The sequence below is a fragment of the Chanodichthys erythropterus genome, chromosome 18 (assembly GCF_024489055.1).
Source record: "Chanodichthys erythropterus isolate Z2021 chromosome 18, ASM2448905v1, whole genome shotgun sequence".
NCBI lineage: Eukaryota > Metazoa > Chordata > Actinopteri > Cypriniformes > Xenocyprididae > Chanodichthys > Chanodichthys erythropterus.
In genome coordinates, this window is record NC_090238.1 from 29,104,264 (window position 1) to 29,124,767 (window position 20,504).

The window sequence follows — 20,504 nt, forward strand, 5'->3', positions numbered from 1 at the left end:
ACACATCGCGTCGCTCCCTGGGTGCTTCAGCACGAGTGAGTTGACTTCCCCTTCTAAAAGAGCTTTACAGACGAACCCTGACAGTATGTCATTTCGTCTGTGCGTTAATGGGTGCGGTCGTTCCCTGGTCCCTGCTGATGGGCACAATCGTTGCATCTCGTGTTTGGGCATTCTGCACGCTGAAGCAGCTTTTGTGGATGGTTCATGTTCCCATTGCGGGAACATGACTATCGCGATGCTGAGGTCGAGACTCTCCTTCCTGAAGTCTCAGGAAGCGGGGGTCCCCTCTCCTATGCCGCGTACGACCGTTTTTTCCGGCCCCGGGAACCGGAATGACGGTACGGCGCTGTATGGGAAGGGTGACTGGAGGATTACGGTCAGGGCTTCCCCGCCGAGCGGAAACGCTCCTCGGGCCCCTGCCGCCTCATCAGCACCGCAACCTATCGTGCCACCGTTGGTTTCCGCTGGGCCCTCTACGGACTGTCCAGCCGTTACCTTTGGTGTGCTGGCGGCGGATCGGATGTCGATCGCTGCATCGGAAGGTGAGCCTGAGTCCTCGGGGGAGGATTCGGACGCGCTGCCGCCCGGGACGGTAGCGTTGCCCGAGTCGGATCCCGAGCTCACGGCTGTGCTCTCCCGGGCCGCCTTGTGCGTCGGGCTTGAGTGGAACCCTCCACCCTGTCCCGGCCCATCTCGGTTGGACGATTGGTACTTGGCGGGGGGTCGCGCTGGTCAAATCCAGCTTCCCGCCCCAATGCCTTTCTTCCCGGAAGTACACGATGAGGTGACCAGGTCTTGGCAAGCTCCGCATGGGGCTCGTACAGGGCCTGGTCCCTCGTCCGCCTTCACCTCCCTGGACGGCGGGCTAGCCAGGGGGTACGCGAAGATCCCGCCAGTCGAGCGGTCTGTTGCGACGCAGTTGTGTCCAACGGCCGCTGGCTGGCGCGGTGAGCCGCGTCTCCCGTCCCAGGCCTGTGAATTCTCAGCCGGTCTGACTGAGAAAGCTTACAGTGCCTGTGGGCAGGCTGCCTCTGCCCTGCACGCGATGGCCCTTTTGCAGGTCTATCAGGCAAAAGCGCTGTCGCAGATGCCCCAGGAAGGTCCTGACCAACAGCTGCTTGGGGAGCTGCGCGCTGCCACTGACCTTGCCCTCCGGGCAACAAAGGTGACAGCGCGTTCTGTTGGCCAGGCGATGTCTACTCTGGTAGCCCAGCAACGCCACCTCTGGCTGACCTTGGCACAGGTGGCAGTGTGATGGTGCAGACCGCGTCCCGTGCGCCGTCTCCCATGCACACTGCTGCCTCGCAGAGTCCGACCCCACTCCGGGCCGCCCTCAAGCCGTCCGAGTCGGGTCCCTCTCTGCCTTGCTGCCCCACCCCCGGTGCGTCTGTGGTGCCTTTGGTCCCGCTGGCTCAGTGTCTGGAAGCGTGGATAGCGCTCCCCAGCCTGTCCAGTTGGCTCATTCGTACTATCAGACTCGGCTATGCGATTCAGTTCGCCCGGCGTCCCCCGGCCTTCAGGGCTGTCCACCTCACTCAGGTGTCGTTGGACAGTGCTCCTGTTCTCCGGGTGGAGATTGCTGTCCTCCTGGCGAAGGGTACAATCAAGCCGGTCCCTCCAGCCGATATGAAGTCGGGGTTTTACAGCCCCTACTTCATTGTACCGTAAAAGGGTGGTGGGCTACGGCCAATCCTGGACCGTCCCCAGGATTGGTTTGCAGCAATAGACCTGAAGGACGCATACTTTCATGTCTCGATTCTGCCTCGACACAGACCCTTCCTAGGTCGGTCTGCGTTCGAGGGTCGGGCATGTCAGTACAAAGTCCTACCCGACATGGTTGTAGCTCCCAACCGGTTGACTCTTCAGGTCAACTGGGACAAGAGCAAACTCGCCCCTGGGTAGAGGATCTCTTGTTTCGGTCTCGAGCTAGACTCGGTCGCACGGACTGCGCGTCTCACCGAGATGCGCGTCCAGTCGGTGTTGAACTGCCTGAGCTCGCTCAAGTGCAGGACAGCGGCTCCACTGAAAGATTTTCAGAGGCTCCTGGGGCATATGGCATCTGCAGCCGCGGTAACGCCGCTCGGATTGCTTCATATGAGACCGCTTCAACACTGGCTCCGCGGCCGGGTCCCGAGATGGGCGTGGCAGTGCGGCACGCTCCGTGTCCCCGTGACACCGAGCTGCCGTCGCACCCTTATCCGGTGGTTGGACCCTTCGTTCCTGTGGGCCGGAGTACCCCTCGAACGAGTGTCCAGGCACGCTGTGGTCTCCACAGATGTCTCTGCCACGGGATGGGGGGCCACGTACAACGGGCATGCAGTGACAGGTCTTTGGACGGGGCCTCAGCTGCATTGGCATACCAATTGCCTCGAGTTGCTAGCGGTTCGTCTTGCGCTGGCCCGCTTCAAGGAGCTGTTGTCAGGCAAGCACGTTCTAGTCCGCTCACTAAGCACTGCGGCCGTTGCGTACACCTACCGTCAAGGTGGTCTACGCTTCCGTCGCATGTTGCAACTCGCCCGCCATCTCTTGTTGTGGAGTCAGAAGGATCTGAGGTCCCTTCGGGCCACTCGTGTCTCAGGTGTGCTCAACCGTGCAGCCGACGAGCTGTCACGGCAGCATCTACTTGCGGGCGAGTGGCGGCTCCACCCCCAGGCGGTCCAGCTGATTTGGCAGCGTTTTGGCGAGGCCCAGGTAGTCCTGCTTGCCTCCCCGGAAACTGCCCTCCGCCAGTGGTTTTATTCCCTGACCGGCGGCACGCTCGGCACGGATGCCCTGGCACACAGCTGGCCCCTGGGTCTGCGCAAACATGCGTTTCCCCCAGTGAGCCTTCTCGCACAACTCATGTGCAAGGTCAGGGAGGACGGGGAGCAGGTTCTGTTAGTGGCTCCGTACTGGCCCACTCGGACCTGATTCTCAGACCTCATTCTCCTCGTGACAGCACCTCCCTGGCCGATTCCTCTGAGGAAGGACCCCCTAGCTCAGAGACGGGGCACCCTGTGGCACCCGCGTCCCGATCTGTGGAACCTCCACGTGTGGTCCCTGGACGGGATGCGGAGGTTCTGAGTGATCTCCCGCAAGCGGTCGTAGACACCATCACTTTCGCTAGAGCTCCTTCCACTAGGAATCTCTACGCGCTGAAGTGGAACCTGTTCGTCGAATGGTGCGCCTCTCGCCGAGAGGACCCCCGATCATGTTCGGTCGGATCCGTGCTTTCCTTTCTGCAAGATGGGTTGGAGCGAAGGCTGTCTCCCTCCACCCTCAAGGTGTATGTTGCCACCCATGCCGCACATCACCATGCAGTTGAGGGTAAGTCCCTGGGGAAACACGATCTGATCGTCAGATTCCTGAGGGGGGCCAGGAGACTGAATCCTCCTCGCCCTTCCTCCGTACCCTCTTGGGATTTGACCCTGGTTCTCACAGCTCTCCGGGGTCATCCCTTCGAACCTTTGCAATCAGTCGACCTGAAACTAATGTCTCTTAAGACGGTTCTTCTGGTTGCATTGGCTTCCCTGAAGAGGGTAGGGGATCTGCATGCATTTTCGGTCGACGAAACGTGCCTAGAATTCGGGCCCGGTGCTTCTCACGTCATCCTGAGACCCCGGCCTGGATACGTGCCCAAGGTTCCTACCACTCCCTTCAGAGATCAGGTAGTGAACCTGCAAGCGCTGCCCTCGGAGGAGGCAGACCCAGCCCTAGCTTTGCTCTGTCCCGTCCGCGCTCTGCGCATTTACGTGGACAGAACGCGAAGCTTCAGGACCTCAGATCAGCTCTTCATCTGTTACGGAGGCCAGCAGAAGGGAAAGGCTGTCTCCAAGCAGAGGATGGCCCACTGGATAGTGGATGCCATCGCCTTGGCGTACGAATCCCAGGGCGTGCCTTGCCCGCTCGGGTTGAGAGCCCACTCCACCAGAGGGGTGGCCTCTTCCTGGGCGCTGGCTCATGGCGCCTCGCTGACAGATATCTGTAGAGCTGCGGGCTGGGCGACACCTAACACGTTCGCTAGGTTTTATAGCCTACGTGTAGAGCCGGTATCCTCGCGTGTACTCGCATCCACTAGTCGGTAGACGTGTTGTACCCACTCTAAGTGTCGGCTTGCAATGCCATTCCCGCCACTGGCCGGATACGTGCATACTTTCACTCCAGTCGCGTTCCCCGCTTGGCGAACCCTCTCGAGTTCCTCCGCCTCCCCCTTCGGCTCGGACATTGCGGAGTGTCTGATGCCAGGCCTACATCCGTCGCTGACGCTGTCTGTTGGCTGGGGCCCATATGTCGTGACCCCTCTACGTGAGCGGTCCCATATGTGTATTTTCCACGGTTTAAAACTCCCTACGGGCCGAGTCCGTGTCTTTCCCTTAGCAGAGCCAGCTCTGCTGTCACCTGTCAGATGAGTCTCCCCCTAACCAGGTGGAGCCATCCCAGGGACATATGCGTACTGCCCCCCCGGGCCAGTCCATGTGTGTATTCCCACGTAAACTCCTCCCCCATTGGGTAAGTAGTGGTCTCCGCAGCGTCCCTTACGGGTTCGCTTTCCCAGTGTGTCTAGTTTACTTGTGGGTAGTGGTTAGGCAGCAGTAGACTCTCTCGGTGTAAGCTCGCCCCCTTCACCGCCAGCCGGTGCTATGGGCGGCTGAGCTTGCGCTGGGCACTGGAAGGGGTTTCGTAACTGTGGCGCTTTAGTTGGGATCCCAATTCGTCGGTCACTACTGACGTACGTCGAACGTGACCGACTGAAAGGGAGAGTCTCGACCTCAGCATCGCGATAGTCATGTTCCCGCAATGGGAACATGAACCATCCACAAAAGCTGCTTCAGCGTGCAGAATGCCCAAACACGAGATGCAACGATTGTGCCCATCAGCAGGGACCAGGGAACGACCGCACCCATTAACGCACAGACGAAATGACATACTGTCAGGGTTCGTCTGTAAAGCTCTTTTAGAAGGGGAAGTCAACTCACTCGTGCTGAAGCACCCAGGGAGCGACGCGATGTGTCAGGTACACCACTCCCTGACACACCGAGGAACCGGCCCAAATCGCTACACACGCACACACTCTTTGTGTTGCTGTGAAAACAGCAGTTTTCGAGCTTATAGCTCAGCTCCTCGGAGACTCGCGACCTCGCTGAACGTGCCCTTTCACCAGCACTGAAAGCTCGCTGTAAATCCTCTTCTGAGGCAATGTTTTAGAATAAAACAAACGAAGAAAGGAGTCTTCTAAAACAGGACACCAGTGAATGGCTCCGAAGCGAAAGACAGAGTGCGATTTCATCTGCTTCCTATTTATATACACCTGACGGGGGCGGTGCACATTATGCAAATATCGCACGCCAATTCCATTGGCTTGTTTTAGTTTACACGAAGATGATAGGGCTCTCTAAGCGATATCCCAATTCGTCGGTCACTACTGACGTACGTCTCCGTTCCCTCCTTCAGGGAACGAGGGTTACATACGTAACCGAGACGTTACATAGTAGAAAGAAAATCTATGCATTTGTTAGAGGAAAGCTTTAAGATTTGGAAGATTTTATACCCATAAATACACAGAACATTTAAAAAAAAAAAAACATAAAATTTGTACAGTGCAAATGCTGTTCTAAATGAAGCAGTAATAGAGAAATGTCTCCCTCTATCATTGTTGGATAGTGAGTTGCTGCTATTTAAATAGATTTTCTCTTACATTCTTAGAAATTGCTGTACATGTAAGCTGGGATAATGTTCATTCAAAATAAACCCTGATAGGGTTAACTCAACTAATAGATTGAGTTTAGTTTGCCCTGCTTATTACACAGCTACTCACTTTTCACTGTAATTGTTATGCTGATGATTGGTTATGAACAAATTACTTTTGCATTTATAATAAAATACAAAAGATAAACAATATTGCATAAGGGAATGAATGCATTCAGCGGTTCTTCAATGGCCATTTCTCAAACTCTTTCCCCAATCCTCAGTATGAATGACAGATTGTAGAATATTATCAGTTATCTATTGAGAGATAAAGATGCACCTGCCGATCTTCTTCTTGAAATGTTAAAACCTCAGTGCTTGGCCAAATTATTTTTGGTCATTGGTAATTGAAGACTGAAATAGCTCTGACTAAATGTACAACCTGACAAGAATAGAACAACACAGAGTTTTATAAAAATCAGTTCTACATAGAAAAGCTTGCAGCCATGCTGTAAAATTATTCACTGTTCCCAGTTCCAAAAAAAGCTAATAGATACATACAAATCTTATTGATAAGCACTTGAAGTACTGGTTCATGTGAGTCAGTTCAGATAAACAAACTACAGCAAATTTGGATGAACAGACATCACATTTGTTGAATCGCATCGCCCCCTGTTGATCAGTGTAATTATTAGTGGCGGCTGTTTTTGTTTAACTCTTGCATAAGTTCACTTCACTGTGTGCTGGCTCACCAAGCAGAAATAGACGGCGCTATCATCTGACTCCACATTGTTCACAGTCAAAGATCCTCTCTCTGGAACAGTTTTGTTTGCTGAGAATTTGTTTGGATCAGAATCTCCATAGTCTGGTTTGCTCAAACTGCTTGTGAACACAATAAGAGTCATAGTTTGTCCTTGCCGTTGTCGATACCAGTACATCTGAGTGTATGTATTATCCTTTTTGTGTGTGCAGTTCATTTGAGCAGAACTCCCCTTTACTGCCATTAAAACATCTGGACTGTGAAACATCACTGGTACCTGCAATTGGAAATAAAAATATTTCTGTAGCAATTTCAAAAGCTTATTCTGTTCTGTATATTACCATTGAGATGGTTTGGACACCTTGGCTCCAATGTACTGAAAGAATCAACAGAATAATGTTCCTCATCATGTTACGTTGAGGCTGGATGATGATGCGTTATATTATAATCTTCAGTGATGATTCCAATTTTAGTTGTTAGTACAGGATGTGACATCAGTATCATGGTAGTGGTGATCTCAGGGTGGGGCAAAATTCAGAATTTACATGTGAATTGAATTGACCACATTCTACAAGACATTAAGCAACACTTTAAGCAAGACTAAAACTTATTGTGTTTAGCATTGGCACTGAGTCAATATCCACAGGTGTGAAGAGAACTGCAAATATGCTTGTCACAGAAACAAGACATTTAAAAGAGGAGGTTTTTGTATTAGACAGATGTGATTGTGAGCACTGTGTAATATGCTGCACAGAAATACACTGCACTGTCATCCAGCGTGAGGTTCTGGATAGTCAAAATGCAATTTTTCTGTGCATCTCCATCCAATTTGATCTTGTTTGTGAATTCAGGCTCTTTATTTGGAACTTTATATTGAAGGTATCCCATCAACTTTAAGCCTGACATGTCCTGACTTTGTTTGTACCACAGAATTTGGTTATAGCTCTGTATATTGTGAGAGCATGAGATCACAGCAGATTCATCTTGATTCTTCAAGAGATCATCAGGCGTCTGGTGAGCAGTTTTACCGAGACAGGCAGCTGTGGAGAAAAAAATAACAACAGTTGTTTATATTAATATTTAGGTGAAATAATCTAATAATCTGTGCATTGTGTAAGTAAAGAGTTAACAAGTGTATATTTTTACCTGTAAACATCATTAAAGATACAGATACACCAAGGAACGTGTTCATCGTTGTTTTTTCCATCAGGTTTTTCTGCTATGAATTCAAGGCACAAGCAGAAGGAAGTGATGTCAGCTATACCAGTTCCTAACTGGTGTAACCTGAGAGAAAAGAGTAATAAAATGGGGGCAGTCAGATTCAGTCTACAGAATGAGTTTTGAATATATATTAAGACTGATATGCAAATCACAACGATTATGACGTTAAAGAGCTTTCATATTTACTTTATGCAAACAGATTATTTTATATTTCAAATAGGCTGAAATTTGTTCAACCACACTGACACCTAACTGTCTTTTTTAAGACATTTAAAAAAACTTGTATGTACAGTTCTCCTTAAAGATTGGTTCTCCTTAAATGCCCACTTAAGAGAACTTTTGCACATTGCATTTACTTTATATTTCTTTCGCTGGAATTTATCAACTTCACTGTAAAGAAGAATGGAATGATCTCAAAGATTTGTTTATATGACTTAGTATAAAATGAACTTTGTTTGATATGATGTGTTCATTTATTAATGATGTTAAATGTGAACAAAATTGTAGTTTGATCTCCAGTTGTAGATATTGCATCACTTTTGCATTAAGAAACATTTGTTTTACACGTGTGAGTGTAATCTTAAATCAGTTGTTGGGAAAGGAAATAAAACCACCTCCATCTGGAGGTGAAACAGAAGTTGGTTCCATCTAGGGATGTCCAGATCCGATCATGTGATCGGAAATCGGGCCCGATCACGTGGTTTCAGACTCGATCGGAATCGGACGTTACCTCCCGATCAGGACTCGGATGTATTAGGGGTGCAACGGTTCTCGGTAAAAAAATTGAACCGTACCATATAATTCAAATAATGTACGTTTCAGTCGATGGATGCGCAAAACGTTACAACAACGATAATCAGAAAGCGTGGACAAAACAGTCACTCTTTGTAAACTGTTAACTGTGAGTGCCGTCTGCTGCATGTCCAGTCATTTACGCTGTCATCACCCGGGTGTTGATACAGGTGAGACCTGAACAGCACACGTTGCTATCTGTGTTTAAACTAACTCATTTAAGCCTTGCTGATTTAAACCTGATTTAAAGAACAAGACGCGAAAGTGAACTCGCGCGCGCTGTGAGAAGATTTGTGTGCGCTCATCCGAAGCGCGCACACGCTTATTCCAGTCAGCGCGCAAATACTGAGTTCTCTTTCACGTCTTGCGCTTCAGCGGACAAATTCATACAAAAATTATTTAAAAATGGCCGTCCTAGCGAGTATCCTAGCAAACATAGTCGGTTATGTCTTAAGTGAACGTATATTAGTCGAGAAAGACAGCACATGTGGAACAGTATAGGTATGTACTGGATTGTGCATGTCTTAAAGGGAGAAAAACTATTCCTGTTGCCTGTTTTTAATGTTAAATAAAACAACAAATAACAAAGAAATCACTTACTGCTCTTGATTGAATAGTTTTTGTAACTTCAATAATGATTAATCTTTATTTATTTTATACAGTAAAGATAATATGCAGTGATATTTTATATTTGATTACTTTATCCATTTTCTGTACGTGAAAACGACTGTTAGATACCTGAAAAACCTGAAAAGCACTGTTCCTGGATCTGTTTTTTCGCTCTTCTTTATTCTTTTTCATGTATTATAGAAGTATCGGATCGGGACTCGGTATCGGTAGATACTCAAAATCAAATGACTCGGACTCGAGGGCAAAAAAATGTGATCGGGACATCCCTAGTTCCATCTAAATTCAGAAGAATATTTAAATGAATAAATTTACATTGAATTCTTCAAAAATTACAGAACAAAATATGTCAATAATGGTAATCTCTGGTCCATGGTCATACTATGTTGTTTTGTTGGGACTCAATCTCTACTGAACTAGTTTTAAATCAAATTCTGCCAACACATTGTTTTACAAACTGAGGTTGAAGTTATTTTCTGTGATAATGGAGAGCATGCAACATGCTACACATGCTAGCGGTGAATAGCTACATGCTAATAGTGATTATCTAAGTGCTAAAGTGGGCTGAGAACACGCCAGGAACTCTATAGAAACTCCATAGTAACTATCTGTGACAACTACCAACCACCTAGTAACACCATAGCAACCACCCTGGTTACCATAGCAAACGCCTAGCAACCACGAGAACACCCTAGCAACCGCCTAGCAACACCTTAGCAACCACTCCAAGTACCTTAACAACTGCCTAGCAACACCTTAGCAACCACCCAGGTTACCATAGCAACCGCCTAGCAACCACCAAGAACACCCTAGCAACCGCCTAGCAACACCGTAGTGACCACCCCAGGTACCTTAGCAACTGCCTAGCAACACCCTAGCAACCACCCAGGTTACCATAGCAACCGCCTAGCAACCACCCAGAACACCTTAGCAACCGCCTAGCAACACCTTAGCAACCACTCCAAGTACCTTAGCAACTGCCTAGCAACACCTTAGCAACCACCCAGGTTACCATAGCAACCGCCTAGCAACCACCGAGAACACCCTAGCAACCACCTAGCAACACCTTAGCAACCACTCCAAGTACCTTAGCAACTGCCTAGCAACACCCTAGCAACCACCCCGGTTACCATAGCAACCGCTTAGAACACCTTAGCAACTGCCTAGCAATACCGTAGCAACCGCTCAGAACACCCTAGCCACCGAGTGGCGAATTTTGCCACTGCAAGCACCATTCACATTTTCTTCAGGAAATGTACATTCTAGTTTTAAATCAAATTCTGCCAACACATTGTTTTACAAACTGAGGTTGAAGTTATTTTCTGTGATAATGGAGAGCATGCAATAAATAGTGTCAGTAACTTGTATTTTGACCTATAATAATCTTGATCGTTTTGACTCATCTCAACTGTTTTGACATGCAGCACATTGGTTGTACCAGACTGCCACCTGTTGACTAATTCTGTCACTGATCTTTCATAATGTTTTTGTACAGCACTCTCCAGCCTTTGACACACTGTGTTGACTCACTGAACAGAAATACATGGCACTGTGTTCTGGCTCTAGATCTTTCACTATTAGAGATCCACTATCAGCAACACTTTTATGAGCTTCAAATTTATCTTTATCAACATCTCCAAAGTCTGGGTCTGAACCAGCAATAGTCAATACAATGAGTCTCATGGTCTCTCCTGGACGCTGACGGTACCAGTACATCTGTTGGTATGTAATATCCTTATAGTGTGTGCAGTTCATATTAGCAGAACTCCCTTTTGGTTCCCACAGAATTTTAGGCTCTTGAAAAACACCATCTCCACCCACAGCGCCTGTGGAAAAAATGTAAACAAACGGATAAGAATATAAGGTTATTGTTTCAGTTGCAGTGGAGACAATGTCACAGAGTTTCTCATACCTTGGCTCCAGTGCAGGAACAGAATCAATGAAATAATGGCTCTAGTCATGTTGAGTTCTGGTGGAGCACACAGTGAGTCCCAGCCTTTGAAATGATTCAAACTCTAGCTGTTGGTGAACAGGATATGACATCATAGATTGTAACAGTAATGAACAAACCAGTGTGAACATGGAATATGTATATATATTACTAAAAATCTATTGATTTATAAAACGTTTTTTATAATACAAATATGTGGTACTCAGAATTAAAGTGAATCTTTAATATGGGAAATCAAATGAGGCCTTGTGACATTATTAATCTGTGTGAATATATTTCCCACCTCACTCAAGAGCTCTTGTCTGATTAGCTGTCATTTACAAAAAAATAAGTTTATTCAAGTTCATTTTATTCAGTATATTTTAAGTATACATTATGTAATAGGTATAGCCAACTAACATTAGTGCACTACTAGCATACTTGTAAGTTAACTATTTCATGCTTGGGACTAAACTGGCCAACTTGTTATTGTATAAAAGTACTTTTAAGTGTAACAGTAGTAAACTTTAAATACACAACTAGTTTACAACTATGTTTTACTGTTTATAATGCAACTACACTACAAGTGAACTTGTATTGATAGGTCAGTAGTTAAATACTTGTAGCACTTTTTTTAGCTTATGAAGTGTACTCTCTGTAAACTACTTTTATACTGCAAGTATATTTGCATGTTTTCTTTACCTTTTTCAAACCATTTAAATTTATAAGACAGTATGTTAAACTATGTGGGAAAAAAAGAGTAAAACATAAGTATAAGTAAACTTAAGTGCAATTTTATGTATATTTCTGATAAGTACACACAAAGTAACATACACTTGAATAAACTTCTTTTTGTAAGAGGTGCTCTTAAAGTGTAACATTTCTTAGTTATTGAACTCAGCTGAATTACACATTAAATAAAATAATAATATATACATAATCATAAAGATTATGACACATGCTGTCCTGAAAGCTTATTTTGAGATCAACCGAGATCAAACTACTGCTTAGATACCTTGAAAAAAGTTGACAGGATTAGATGAACAAGCTCCTTCTGACATTTTATGTTCCAACAACTCCATTTAACATAGGTTTAGGGGTTTGTTCAAATTCAGTTAAGTAACAAAGTGTGAGTAACAGTGATGTGTCCTTTAGTAAGCAGTCTAAGCACCACTAATAATAGGCTATACTAATCCAAAATCATAATACAAAGGATATTTTCTTTTGCAACCATCACATTATTGCTCATTATTTCAAAGAATGCCAAGTTGAGTTAAGCCACAAATAGAAAGTTTAGCCTGTATCTTTTGTTGATAACCCAATAGTGTAACTGTGTCAGGTTTTTGTATTAGTCAGAGGAAGTTTAGAGCAGTGTGTCATATGCTGCACAGAAATACACAGCACTGTCATTCGGTGTGAGGTCTGTGATAGTCAGAGTGCCATTTCGCCTTCCATTTCCCTTCAGAATAATCTTGTTGGTAAATTCTGTCTCTTTGTTGCCACTTTCTCCGTCAAGGAATCCCATTAGTTTAAGTCCCTGGGTGCCCTGGATCTGTTTGTACCACATAATTTGGAAATAACTTGTTATGCCGTGTGTACATACAAACACAGCAGATTCATTTTGCTCCTTTATTGATTTAGGAGGAGTCTGGTGAACAGTGTTACCAAGAGTGGAAGCTGTGAAGAGACAGATAAATGACATTTAATGCTGAAGAGTCAATAAAATAAGATTTATACACAGTTGTTGTGACAAAAATCAAGAAAAACTTGATAAAAAAACATTATTACCTGTGAGCCACATAAATGTGACAGAGAAACTCAGGAGTATGTTATTCATGCTGTTTCTCTGTGCTGTGTGACTCGGTTGATGAAATGAATAAAGATAATGGAGGATGTGATGTCACCAAGGGAATTTCTGACAACTCAACTTCATGATTTTACAAATTACATCCAGTCAGGCCCTTTGTTCCTAAATATACTGACAATGATATTTGTATATTCTGTAATGATATAGTGAAGAATTTCTGACTCATTATTTTGTAATTGTGAACCGTGTATTTCATGAATGAATGTGAATGTCATGTGTGCTCTGAAACACATTTTAATTGAATAAATGGCTGAATAAATAAAATCGCACACTTAAAACCCTTAAGGTCCAGATTTTTCTTTAAGAGTCTGAAAACATTTTCAGTCATAGTCTTTTAAATTATTAAAAAGTAGGCTATTATTTTTGGTACTGCAATGACATTTTCAGATGTATTTCATATAGATCTATGCTACAATTGTAATATAATCATTAATATTATGCTGCATTCTGTGTTATGTGTCATTCTTGCAACTATTTTATGTTGCACTATCTCTCCATATATTTTAATGCATTATATGTGCCATTTATTAGTTGTACCACATTGCCACCTGTTGACAAATATTGTCAGTGTAATTTGTTTAAGTATATTTTTTTGATGTAGGTTACCTGGAAATGTATACCGTTATTATCTGGCTCTAGAACGTTCACTGAAGAAAGTTCAACACTACTTCTGCAATAAAAACAAACAAAAAAATGAAGCACACATGTGATGTTTATCTAAAGTCATTTTACTTATTAGTATGCTTGAATTGGATCATTAAAGGTCAGCAGCACAGACATTGGGCCCTATTATACACCCGGTGCAATGCGACGGCAGGCGCAATGCAAGTGTTTTTTGCTAGTTTCAGCCCGACGCATTTATCATTTTCACGTCCAGAGCCCACATTGTTTAAATAGCAAATACACTCGCAAACATCTGTTTGCCCATGGGTGTGCTGGGCTGAAAACAAGGTGTGTTCAGGTGCATTGTTGGCGTGTTGCTATTTTGAGGCATCTGGAAATGACTGTGCCATTGACCAACAAAAACCTGATCTAAACTTATGGTGCAGTATTTTTTGTTGTTGTTGTTATTTAAAGGGTGCGTTAGTGATATGCCATGGAGCAAGTGCACCTGGTTTTAAAGGGAATGCGAGATGAGACTCTGATTTGTTTATTGCACATTACACTCATGACTCATTAAGGTACAATAGGTACAACCCTTTTGGACCATTTCATCGTTAAACTGGCAAAAGTGGATTCGGACACAGTGCACCTATGCCATGCGCTTCAGACCATGTGCTTGGATTGGTAAAATAGGGCCCAATGGTTAACAAAGTGAGATTAAATACATAAAATATATTTGTATTACTGTATTTAGGCCGTTGTGGCCTAGTGGTTAGAGAGATTTTGTGTACTGCTAAGCTGCTAGTGTACATTATAATCACTGAACCACTAGTCCAGATGCAGACTGGGAATGAATTTGCAGTCACTGATAATCTTGTAACAGGGGAGGAGTTTTTGTATTAGACAGATGTGATTCTGAGCACTGTGTAATATGCTGCACAGAAATACACTGCACTGTCAGTTAGTGTGAGGTCGTTGATAGTCACAGTGCCATTATTTCTTCCATCTCCTTTCAGTTTGATCTTGTTTGTGAATTCAGGGTCTTTATTATCATCTTTGTAATAAAGGTATCCCATCAACTTGAGGCCCGACATGTCCTGACTTTGTTTGTACCAAAATATTCGTTCATAGTTCGATATATTATGAGTGCACAAGATCACAGCAGATTCATCTTGATTCCTGATGAGGTTTGCAGGCGTCTGATCAACATTTTTACCGAGACAAGCAGCTGTGGAGAAAATAAAACAGTGTATAACCGTGTAAATCAGTGAGAAACAGTTTACAGCAATGTTTAGAATAAAAAATGTATACAAAGTGATTTTTTAAACAAGTGATCATTTTTGTTGTTATTACCTGTAAACATCATTATAGATACAGATACGCTGAGGAACGTTCTCATCATGGCTTCTTTCACCAAGTGCTTCTGCCATGAGGAAGTGATGTCAGCTATATTTCATCTCTTCTCAAATGATGGGTCTTGACACTAAAATCAATGACACCACTTTTCTGATAAAGTTGTGGACATCAGGGGAAACAATATGACAAAAATAATAATACAACTAGCCATAAAAATTCAGGGTGAATGGGACACTTTTTCCAAGTCATCTCAATAGCAAAAAAGTGTCCCATTCGTCCTGAATTCACCCTAATTATGCATTACATAGGGTGGAAATGTGGCTGGAAATTTGTTGAATCGCACTGCCCCCTGTTGATCAGTATTTATTTCTTATTTTAATGCACCTGTTTTTTGTACATCTCTGCCTTGTGTTTGATTCACTGTGTGTTCGCTCACTGAACAGAAATATATGGCACTGTCATCCGGCTCCAAATTCTTCACAGTTAGAGATCCACTCTCAGGAACTGTTTTATTAGCTAAAAATTTATTTTTCTCAGAATCTCCATATTCTGGTTTGGTGTAAGAGGTTGTGAATGCTATGAGTCTCTCCTGGACGCTGGCAGTACCAGTACATCAGTCTGTAGTCTGAACCCTTATTGTATGTGCATTTGATTTGGGCAGAACTCCCCTTTTGTTTCCAAAGAATTGCAGGTTTTTGCAAAACATCACTCCCACTTGCAGAACCTGTGCAAAAATAGAGTGATAAACGTGTAAAGAGTAAATCATGGAGACAACTATGAAGGTGTTTTGATACCTTCACACCAATACAGTGATATAATTAATGGTATGATGGTTCTGATCATGTTGAGTTCTTGAACCCTGAGTTTATTCTTCTGCCTTGCGACACTGAAGCTTCAGCTGTTGTACAGGACGTGACAACAAAAGCTTAACAGTGTCAGGAAAAGAAAGATGAATATTTCACCACTCATATGTGTTTACCAAATCATGTCTCAACTAAAGACCTGGAGAGACCGTAATTAATTATGTAATCATCAAAGAATAAATTAGTAAACGGGCTAGTGCACCATCTTCTGGCGAGACGTGGGAATTCATTTGCCGCATGACTCTTATAGTGCTTTATGGGTATTCTCTAGGTATTCTAAAATTTGATGTTTATCTGCTTACCCCCAGGGCATCCAAGATGTAGGTGACTTTTTTTCTTCAGTCGAACGCAAATTATGATTTTTAACTCCAACCGCTGCCGTCTGTCAGTCAAATAATAGCAGTGAATGGGAACTTGAACAATAAGAGTCGAAAAAACTTCCATAGACAAATCCAAATTAAACCCTGCGGCTCGTGACGGCACATTGATGTCCTAAGACACTAAAAGATCGGTTTGTGAGAGAAACCGAACAGTATTTACATCATTTTTTACCTCTAATACACCACTATGTCCAACTTCGTTCAGCTTCCGGCTAGTGTGGTCTGATCGCGCTCTGACAACGGAAGTGATGTCTCGCGCTCATTGAAGTATATGGGCGAGACATCACTTCCGTCATCACAACGCGTTTTTTGACCTCACTAGCAGGAAACTGAACGAAGTTGGACATAGTGGTGTATTAGAGGTAAAAATTATATAAATAATGTTCGGTTTCTCGCACAAACCGATCGTTTCGTGTCTTAGGACATCAATGTGTCGTCACGAGCCGCAGGGTTTAATTTTGATTTGTCTAAGCAAGTTTTATTTACTGTTATAGTTTAAGTTCCAAATCACTGCTATTATTTGACTGACAGACGGCAGCGGTTGCAGTTAAAAATCATAATTTGCATTCGACTGAAGAAAAAAAGTCACCTACATCTTGGATGCACTGGGGGTAAGCAGATAAACATCAATTTTCATTTTTGGGTGAACTATCCCTTTAAGCCCTCAGTTTCCTCTGTTCTGCTTCATTAATGGTTTGTTGTGTTGTATTCTAGTTCTTGGTGTACATTAAAAGTATCATTTGTCATTTTTCCTGTCATTTATCATCTTTTGGATCATACAGACCCATTTTTACATTAATTTTTTTAACCTCTGATGGTAGATATAAACGATTGTATTATATACTTTTGTTCCAAAAAAAAAAAAACATTTCTGTTACTGCAGAAACTAAATCTTTTAGTACTGATCCTAACTTAGTTGTTGATAGATGCTGGCAGGAAATAAAACCACATCCTTCTGCATAATTTAAGAAGAACTTATGAATGAATATTTTTTGTGACTTCTTTAGGTCAACAAAATGTCCCAATTTGGACCATGGCCAGTGTTGACACTTAATTTGCAATATATAGACTATAACGTCTCGGTTACATAGGTAACCCTCGTTCCCTGAAGGAGGGAACGGAGACGTACGTCGGACAGACTGACGAATAGGAATCTCGCTAGAGAGGCCAATCTACTTCGAGTGTAACTAAAACATGTAGCGCAGCAAGCCGACACTAAGCCGGGGCCTCTCCGTGCCTCTGACCTGAGGCGAGAACACGGGAGGAGACCGGCTCGACACGAAGGCTATAGTATCTAGCGAACGTGTTAGGTGTCGCCCAGCCCGCAGCTCTACAAATGTCTGTTAGCGAGGCGCCACGAGCCAGCGCCCAGGAGGAAGCCACACCTCTCGTGGAGTGAGCATGCAACCTGAGCGGGCAGGGCACGCCCTGAGCTTGGTAAGCCAGGGCGATGGCATCCACTATCCAGTGGGCCATCCTCTGCTTGGAGACAGCCTTTCCCTTCTGCTGGCCTCCGTAACAGACAAAGAGCTGGTCTGAGGTCCTGAAGCTTCGAGTTCTGTCTATGTACAGTCGCAAGGCGCGAACTGGACAGAGCAAAGCCAGGGCTGGGTCTGCCTCCTCTGAGGGCAGCGCTTGCAGGCTCACTACCTGGTCCCTGAAGGGAGTGGTAGGAACCTTGGGCACATAGCCAGGCCGGGGTCTCAGTACCACGTTGCTGTCACCCGGCCCGAACTCTAGGCACGATTCGTCGACCGAAAATGACTGCAGGTCCCCTACCCTCTTGATGGAGGCCAATGCCACCAGCAGCAAAGTCTTCATAGACAGAATCTTTAAGTCTGCTGACAGCAAAGGCTCAAAGGGAGCAATCTGGAGTGCTCTGAGCACCAGAGTAAGGTCCCAAGAGGGTATGGAGGGGGGACGAGGAGGATTTAACCGTCTCGCCCCCCTAAGGAACCTGATGACCAGGTCGTGCTGACCAACAGATTTGCCATCTATGTGGTCGTGGTAAGCAGATATGGCAGCAGTATGGACTTTGAGGGTGGAGGGGGACAGCCTACGCTCCAACCCTTGCTGCAAGAAGGAAAGCACGACTACGATCGAGCATCTTCGGGGATCTTCTCGGCGAGAAGAGCACCACTCGACGAACAGGTTCCACTTCGAGGCGTAAGCACGTCTGTGCTTAGCACAGGGTCTGTGCAAGTAGGCTCCCTGGGGGAAACGCATATTTGCACAGGCCCCGGGGCCAGCTGTGAGCCAGTGCATCTGTCCCAAGTGTCCCCTCGGTCAGAGAGTAAAACAACTGGCAGTGGGAGGTTTCTGGTGAGGCAAACAGGTCTACCTGAGCCTCTCCGAACTCTCTCCAGATCAGCTGAACCACCTGGGGGTGGAGTCGCCATTCTCCTGGCAGCGCAGCTCGTGATAGCTCGTCGGCCACACGGTTGAGCACACCGGGGACATGAATGGCGCGAAGCGACCTCAGAAGCTTCCGACTCCACAGGAGGAGATGGGGGGCGAGTTGCGACATGCGACGGGAGCGTAGACCACCTTGACGGTTGATGTACGCAACGGTCGCAGTGTCCAGACAGACCAGTACATGCTTGCCCCGTAGCAGGCCTTTGAGGCGGCTCAGAGCAAGGCGTACTGCCAGCAACTCGAGGCGGTTGATGTGCCAATGCAGATGGGGTCCCGTCCAAACCCCTGAAACTGCATGCCCGTTGTACGTGGCACCCCAGCCAGTGGCAGAAGCATCTGTGAACACCACAGCATGCCGGGACACCTGTTCTAGGAGCACTCCTGCCCTAAGAAACAAGGGGTCCGACCACGGACTGAAGGTTCGGCAGCATTCCTGAGTGATTGGCACCCGGAACTTGCCGCGCTGCCACGCCCATCTCGGGACTCGGCCGTGAAGCCAGTGCTGAAGCGGTCTCATATGAAGCAGACCGAGCGGTGTTACAGCCGCAGCAGCCGCCATATGCCCCAGGAGCCTCTGAAAGAACTTCAGTGGGACCGCTGTCCTGCCATTGAATGTATTCAGGCAGTTCGACCGAATCCAACTCCATACCGAGAAAAGAGATCCTCTGCACCGGGGCGAGTTTGCTCTTTTCCCAGTTGACCTGAAGCCCCAACTGGCTGAGGTGTCTGAGCACCAAATCCCTGTGTTTGCACAACTGATCCCGGGACTGTGCTAGAATGAGTCGTCGAGATAGTTGAGAATGCGAACACCCTGTTCTCTCATGGGAACAAGGGCTCCCTCCACGACTTTCGTGAAGACGCGGGGAGACAGGGCCAGCCCGAAGGGTAGGACTCTGTACTGATATGCTCGACCTTCGAACGCGAATCTCAGGAATGGCCTGTGTCGCGGAAGAAATGAAACATGGAAGTACGCGTCCTTCAGGTCAATCGCTGCAAACCAATCTCGGGGAAGGATGCACTCGAAAATGCGTTTCTGCGTGAGCATTTTGAATGGTAGCTTGTGGAGGCTCCGATTCAAAACTTGCAGGTCCAAGATCGGTCGTAACCCGCCGCTTTTCTTGGGTACAATGAAGTAGGGGCTGTAGAACCCCGACCTCAAATCGGCTGGAGGGACCGGCTCTATCGCGTCCTTCGCCAGTAGGACTGCGATCTCCGCACGCAGGACAGGGGCATCGGCATCTTTCACTGTAGTGAAGAGGACGTCCCTGAACTTGGGGGGGAAGCCGGGCGAACTGAATCGCAAAGCCGACCCTGATGGTCCGAAGGAGCCAGCGAGACGGACTGGGGAGCGCTAACCCGGCTCGCAGAGACCGTACAAGCAGGACCAAAGGGACCACCGGTGTACCCGCAGCAGGGCAGCGAGGTGGAACACAGGGACGCGGCTCGGGGGGCTCTCTTTGTGAGGCGGCCCGAAGCGGCGTCATAGTGTGCTAGGCAACACTTACCTGGCTCCACGGATGGACAGAGGGAGCAGTCGAGGCTTTGGCTGCCCGCTGCTCGCTGCTGTCCACTGGCGACAGAAGAGGGGGATGAGAGTGGTGAGGTTTTTCACCTCCCACTGCTCTCCAAACCCTCTTCAGACCTGGAAATGGAGGAACTGCTCTTTAAAATTTGGGTACCGCTGCCTCTTGGGTCAGTGGCGGAACAGAAACAAACCCAATAAAAGGATTTACCACCTGGCCCTCCTCCAGGGGTGGAAGAGCAGCCCCACCCATCTCTGGGTCGCCCGTCTCAGGGGTGATTCTCACCAACCAGTGAAACAGCTGCAGAGACAGGAGGCGTCATCTCCCCGCAATGGATACAGCAGAGCCTGCTGGGCCGGAGTTTCTTGCAGGGGACGACACCCTTGGCGACGAGCAGACTGAGGGGCGGCCCAAGAGGAACTCAATGGTTTGTCATGGGAAGCTCCCCGATCTGCTACTAACTGAGGAGAACCGCTGGGCTCAGTCCTCGACAGTGTCACCGA

General features: G+C 46.3%; 1 gene segment (V, D, J or C); it reads right to left on the reverse strand.

Annotated features, from left to right (window-relative positions):
- Positions 1–10,540: 10,540 nt before the first annotated feature.
- LOC137006282 (T cell receptor beta variable 29-1-like) lies at positions 10,541–11,025 on the reverse strand. The segment is given in 2 exon segments: positions 10,541–10,890; positions 10,977–11,025. Coding segments are annotated over 2 exon segments (399 nt in total).
- Between the last annotated feature and the right edge of the window lie 9,479 nt (positions 11,026–20,504).